The sequence below is a fragment of the Arachis hypogaea genome, chromosome 2, assembly GCF_003086295.3.
Source record: "Arachis hypogaea cultivar Tifrunner chromosome 2, arahy.Tifrunner.gnm2.J5K5, whole genome shotgun sequence".
Taxonomy (NCBI): Eukaryota; Viridiplantae; Streptophyta; class Magnoliopsida; order Fabales; family Fabaceae; genus Arachis; species Arachis hypogaea.
In genome coordinates this window covers 6,803,231-6,810,107 of record NC_092037.1, presented here as the reverse complement: position 1 = coordinate 6,810,107, position 6,877 = coordinate 6,803,231, and the positions used below count along the sequence as shown (strand labels likewise).

At 37.5% G+C, this 6,877-nt stretch overlaps 1 protein-coding gene across 1 annotated transcript; it reads right to left on the bottom strand.

Annotated features, from left to right (window-relative positions):
- Positions 1-3,568: 3,568 nt before the first annotated feature.
- On the bottom strand, positions 3,569-6,625 carry LOC112735329 (subtilisin-like protease SBT1.5). The gene has a single exon (XM_025784880.3). It carries the CDS (start codon positions 6,260-6,262, stop codon positions 3,854-3,856), a length of 2,409 nt encoding a protein of 802 aa, XP_025640665.1. The 5' UTR covers positions 6,263-6,625; the 3' UTR covers positions 3,569-3,853.
- Positions 6,626-6,877: the final 252 nt, after the last annotated feature.

The following is a 6,877-nucleotide window of genomic DNA, read 5'->3' as shown; positions in this document are numbered from 1 at the left end:
GAATCAGGAACTCAAATTATATTTTGTAGATAATCGTGTTCTTTTCATCAAAAAATAAATCAATTATTAATACACTTAATTGATAAATTTTTTTATAATTATAATATTATTCAGACTGATTTTTATATTAATAAATTAGAATAAAATTTTAACAAATACATATTTAACTAATTTAAATTTATCAAATAATTAATTTATTTATCCGCTTAAATTAGTGTCGAGTATTCGAATTTTATTTTTTACGCACAAAAATTCATAAACTGGAGTTCATTTACAACAAGTTAGTTCTTAATGTGTGTTAGACCAAAGATAATATGAAAATTTTAATACAAAAAGAAAAGAAAAAACAGCTCTAGTACGTGTTGATGATCATGACCAAGTTTAATTTACTCATTGGTCATGAAAGTGATAATAAGTGATATTAACACAAGTGGCATTGGGTTCCGAAATGGGTTTTGTTTTTTCACTATTTGATTAAAATATCAGATAAGCTCCATATACCTTATTAATATCTTAATTTCACCACAAAATAAAACCATGCCCTACGAAGTACTATAGCAACATGCATGAAGTTTCCATACCATATTATTCAATTAGCATGCACATTGCGCACACGATGCAATTTTTGTCAAAGAAATATCATCGATCTTCCAATAATTTCATCATTTGACGTATGTGATATAAATGTTACATGTGTAACAAGGTATCAAGCCGCCAAAGATCAATAGATCAATCACTTCTAGAGTTCTAGTCATTTATTTAATTATATGACTTAATAGAAAGGCTTTCTTACTAGGTGGTTGACATAATTTCAGAATGATGCCAAGGTTAGGAAAATAGTAGATGATTGGAGATATAATTATTTATGTATTTTTTTATTAGTTTATTTTTTTAAAAAAATAATTTTATGATATGATATTAAAATTTTAATGACAAAAAAAATTTAAAATTTGATTTTATTGAACTCCAAAAAAAAATTCAACATAAGACATAAAATAAAAAAAATATAACAATTTAAATAAACTCAAAAAAAATTTTACTTACGTTAAATACATAACTATTCAATGTATCTTCTAAAGTTTAAATTTTTGAAAATAGTGATGTTTTCACTGATTTTATTGTTAGACTAGTATTGAATATGTTGGTATTTTATGACCACTTACAAGTTCAGTTCTATCCAATATTCTTCTTGATAAGGATGCTAGTTCTAGAAGGCAAGAGAATCAATCATAATTGAATCCCATCGTATCAGTAGAATAATCTTCCGAACCATTATAAAAAAAATCTGGGTGATTATGCATTAACATAATCAACAAAACTTTAAGTCCATACGGAAAACTAAGTATAGAAAAATTTTCTTTTCTTTTCGTGTTTGTCAACCATGGAACAATTTTTTAAACGGATGAAAAAAAATTCTAAAGAATTGTGGGCTTGTAAAATTACTAAATAATATACCAACTTACCAAGGCAGTATCTTGGGCCAGTAAAGAGTCCACTTGCATAATTTCCACATTTAATTTTGGGCTCAAACATGTTACTTGGAACTTGGACATGTTGGGCCAAGTGATTATATATCCACCAAGCTTCCTTCCCTTATTTATTTATTTTGTGAAAATGTCCACAATTTTATTTATTTTAGTATAACCATGGAGATAGATAGATAGCTAGCTTAGAGAGCTCTTCTAGGGTTTCTCTTCTGTTTAGGGAGCCATATTTTCCGGTCGAAAAGGCGACAACTTTTCCGACTAGTAGGGTTGTGTTGTCTGAAAAGAACCAAGATCGCGAAATATAGTGTCTGGGTTGCTGTATATATATTGGGGTCTTTGTATTATATTGTTAAGTAAATAGTGTCTGGATTGCTGTATGTACAACACAATATTCGAATCCTGACACTTGTTTAAGCGGACTAATGAGCTAATTACTAGACCAACCCAACTTGATTACTCTCTTTGATCACATCTATATATGTGGTTTGGTTTCTATTTTCTCTTGATAGCCTGAATCACCAAAACTTTTATTTAAAGAAAAATAAGTAGTGTTAAAAGCTTATTACTTAAATTAAGCAAGCAATGGTAGTAGGCTACACTTGAATTGTACTAAAAAGGAATCGGAGTTGGACAAATAATAAAGGGGTTGTGAAGGGCCATGCATGCGCAATGCATATCCTGTTAATGGTTTTGTTTCTAGTGTTGTTAATAACATAAAAAAGCAAAAGAAACAAGGGAACCAAATGATACACACACGACAAGCTAAGAAATCTCATCCATATTTAGTTTCCTAAGAGAAATTTCATTCATCACAATCTCTTTAAATAAAACATGGCATTGCTTTGTTTCTTCCCCTATTTTCATTTATCTGAATTTTGTTGATTAATTTAGTTTGAAATTAACTTCCAGTTCACTTGATCTACTCTGTTAAATTTAGTTGTTGTTATTATTATTATTGTCAGATGATAAGTTTTATGGACAATATTTTTTGTTTTTGTCTTTATATATGTCCAGAAGAAGAAGAACAAAAGAAAAACGAAACCTAATGATACACATTGAGACAAACAGATTAGGAATAAATATCTTTTTGAGGTTGTGAAGTAGCCGCATTTTATTTTCCAGCTAAGATGCTTCCTTTGAACGTTTGAATTAGTTAGCTTTCTGTCCGAGTCAACTTTCATCATTCACGTTCCCACATCATCCAATTGAATGCAGTATCTCTGTCTTGCTTTGCCAATTTCAATTTTGACTAGTATCCATGAATTTAAAAACATAGTATCTTTCATTTGGATACTCCTACGGATGGTACTGTAAACTATTAGATCGTTCTATCAAATATATTCAATCAAACATGTTAAACCATCTAACAATTTACAATTCTATGTTCACATGAAGACGTTTTTATGATTCATGAAAGAAGCCACCATCATTTCTAAATTCTACAATGCAAAGATTGTACAATCTTTCTCAGATAAATACTCCATCAATTCAACACTGCTAATCTAAGAATTATAATTATAATATTGATTTGTATGTGCTGATACAGATCAAATATTGAAAGAATAACGTTTTTTTAATATTTTACAATGATGAGTAACAGTCTAATACCGTTTTGTCTTTAGTTTAATTACCATTAATAATTCTGTGCTAAAATGGAACAGGCAACTATAGTTTAACCAAGATTCTGTGCTAAATAACTGATTTGTCTAAAACTATTAAATTATCCACTATCCAAAACATGTAATAACAACCGATATTTTGTATCAACTTCTATTTCCTCTATCATATATACCTTTTTAAGATTCTTATTTCAAGAATTAAGAATCCCTAAATTGTTATCCTTAAACCATATCTGTGGACTCTATATCAGTAAATATGCAATAGATTTTCAAAATGTGTAGTCTATGAGATACATACAAATTAGTAAAGAAAATAACAGCAAAATGTTATTGATCTAAGCATAAAACATTTATCATATCTTCATGCATGGTGCAATCAAATGTTTGACCACAACAAAATAACAAAGATCAAAATGTATTCATACTCAAAAAAAAAAAAAAAAAGCATCTTCTCAATATCCATGTTCTTAACACTGCATTTTATACAAGCAACATCCTTAATTTTACAACAGGGAAAATATACTTCAATACCTTTATGTCTTACTAATACCTCCATACCTTTTTTTTCTTACTTTCTTACAATCAACCCTGCATCAGTTCTTGGGAATATAAAAACTAAAAACTTCAGAAAACCAAACATTTTCTCTATCATACATATATTTATATATATAGAGCTAGATTTTTAATAAAATCTCTCTAAGATGGGTAGAAGGCACAAAATTTCTACATACAAAAAAACCTCCAACACTAATAATCAAGAGGCTGTTGCATTGTCACAACCAAGGGACTTGTGACAGTGTGTTTGCCATCAGACCAAACTATGGAACCACTCTTTATACTTGAGCCTCCAGGAGAAAGCTTCACTGCTCTAGCTTGCACCCTAACAAGGAAGTTCAGCTTCTGACCCACCCTCCTGAAGGACAGGGTCTGAGGCTCCACTGTAACCTTCATCCCGACCGGTGGCTTAATGGTGACCTTGTAGACTGAGTTCGCCTCGCCGACATTGGTCACGGATCTAATGAAGTGCGTGGACATTTTCTTCTTGCCATATTGCTGGAAAACTGCTGACATTGAAGGATAGTTCAAGTTCCCGGCATGTCCGGCTTTCTTCGCACCGCTGCAATCTGCTTTCTTCCTTGTGATCACTTGGATAGTGTCAGTGGTGTAATTTGAATTGCACAAGAAGTTCACATAATCGGAATCCGAAATGTCATAGACCAAACCAGGGTCAATGGCCTTCTCAGGATGAACATGTCCAGCACCATAATCAAACACTGAGGAAACATTCCCAGTGGACTCATCCAACATGGCATGACCCCTATTGTCCACAACATAAGCAGTGGTCATCAATGCAGACCTAATAGCAGCCGGACTCCAATCCGGATGCACCGCTTTCAACAATGCTGCCAATCCAGAAACATGAGGACAAGCCATTGAGGTTCCAGAGAGTATATTAAACTCGGTTTTGCGCTTATCCGATGGGACGCCAGAGGGGCCAACCCGATCCGGCCACGCAGCAAGGATGTTCAACCCAGGGGCAATCACATCAGGCTTCAAAATCTCTGTTGATACGGGGTTAGGCCCTCTAGCTGAGAATGATGCCACCACAGGTGCTGGCCTAACACCAAGCCTAGTACCTTTGAACATAATAGTTGCAGTTGGTGGCGAAGTGTGATTGGACTTCGCCGCAGTCGCAATGTACCTCCTGATCTCATCGCCCCCGATCGCTCCAACTGCGGTAGCAGGGAGTACATGGCAATCAGCCACCAAACCTTCACCATCAAATATCCCATTGGCCAAAATCATGCCAATTCCGCCGGATTTCTTCACAACATCACCCTTAGCAGCTCTAGAACTAATCCCTCTATCACAGACAACAATTTTCCCCTTCACTAACTTGGGATCCAAGGAACCTTCCAAACAAAGTGAAGCCGAATAACCATCACCACCACCGGTACTTCCGCCACCACTTAATTCGGATCCAGCATACACAACCGGGTACATCCGACCCGCAACTAAACCCGGACCACCATAAAGACTAGCACCAGCTATAACCCTACCATTTCCAAGCTTCACATGAGCGGGGAAATCCCGGTCAATTGTTCCGGCGCCAACAGTTGTCACCCAGGGGGCGACATTTGTGACGGTGAGGCCACCGGGACCGCCGTTTCCGGCGGAAGCGGAGACAAAAACACCGGCTGATGCGGCGCCGTACGCTCCAATGGCAATGACATCGAGGTGGTACGGCACCACGACGCCACCGACGCTGAGCGACGCTACATCGACGCCGTCCGAGACGGCGGCGTCGAAGGCAGCGAGGATGTCGGAGTCATAGCATCCGCCGGTCCAGCACACCTTATAAACCGCGAGCCTGGCCTTCGGAGCCATGCCGGCGGCGACACCAGCTGCGTAACCGAGAGTCGAAGCTGGAGAAACGTACCTTCCGGCGGCGATTGACGCCGTGTGTGTGCCGTGGCCGTCTGAGTCCCTCGGCGACCGGTACTCCGATGTCTCGTTCATCTTCCCGTTGGTAGCCTCGTATCCGGCGGAGAAAAACCTTGCGCCGATGAGTTTCCGGTTGCATGAGGTGGCCGGAAAATCTTTTCCAGCAACACAGCGTCCTTTCCATTTGGCGGGAACGGGACCTAGGTCGCGGTCGTTGAAGCTCTGCCTCTCCGGCCAGATTCCGGTGTCGATAACTCCTATGACGAGATCAGAGCCGAAATCGGTGTCCCGGAGCAAGCCGGTCTTAGCGGCGGTTTGAAGGCCGAGAAAATGAGGAGAGCGCGTGGTGTGCACGTGACGAACTTGTTCAGGGATGAGTGCTGTCACGTGAGGGAGTGTCTGGAGCTTCTTTGCTTCTGAAGGTGAGAGTCTTGTTGAGAAGCCGTGGAAAACGGTGTCGTATGTGTGGAGAATGGGGTTATTGTTGTTAAGGGCGTGTTTGGATGTTGTTCCATTTGTAGTTTTGGTTGAGAGTAGTGAAGAGAGTGTGGATTGGTACCAGTGAGTGTGGGTTGGGAAAAGGGAAGGCTTCAGGTTGTGGTTGACTTGGACTATGAATGTTGTTCTCTTTTCTTCTTCAAAAGAAGAACAACAACACAGAAGTGTGGCAATGAAGATAGTAAGGAAGAGGAAAATGGGAGGGTTTGCCATTGTTAGGTGAAGTGAAGACTGAAGAGTGAAGAGTGAAGGGGACTTGGATATAAAGAGGAGTTAGATTTGTTTCTCAATGGAAGGGAAGTGTTTATTGGGAGAAGACCCACATTACTAATCTATTATTACTTTACTTATTACTACTAAGCAGTAGTAGGAGGGTGAGGTGGAGTTTTGAGCATAGGGTATAGTGTCCTAGTGCATTTTAATAAATAAAGTGCCATATGAAAGTTAATTTGTTAGTAATAAAAGAAGCTATTGTATAACTATTAATGGGAAAATGTAATATCTACCACTTGTACATGACATAAAATACAAGAGAGAAAAAAGGGGGTGAAGTGTGGATAGTGAGTTGGAATTATGGTAGCTAAGAAATACATGAAGCAGTGATAGAGGATTTGAGAGTGGGCATGGTGTCTTGTTGTGGGTCTGCAATGTGCATGGAGGACAGACACTGTAGTGGACACAGCATGGCACCTGTCATGTCATAAAAAACTAAGGCCAACACAGAGAAAAATGTCCCATGGGAAAAGAAAACTACCACTGCCTGGCTACATCTAATTCTAACATATCCCCTATGCATGCATTATGTATAGAAAAAAAAAATACATATAT

Bases quoted from the DNA above. Each gene is read 5' to 3' on its own strand.
- LOC112735329 (XM_025784880.3), bottom strand. From the start codon at position 6,262: ATGGCAAACCCTCCCATTTTCCTCTTCCTTACTATCTTCATTGCCACA.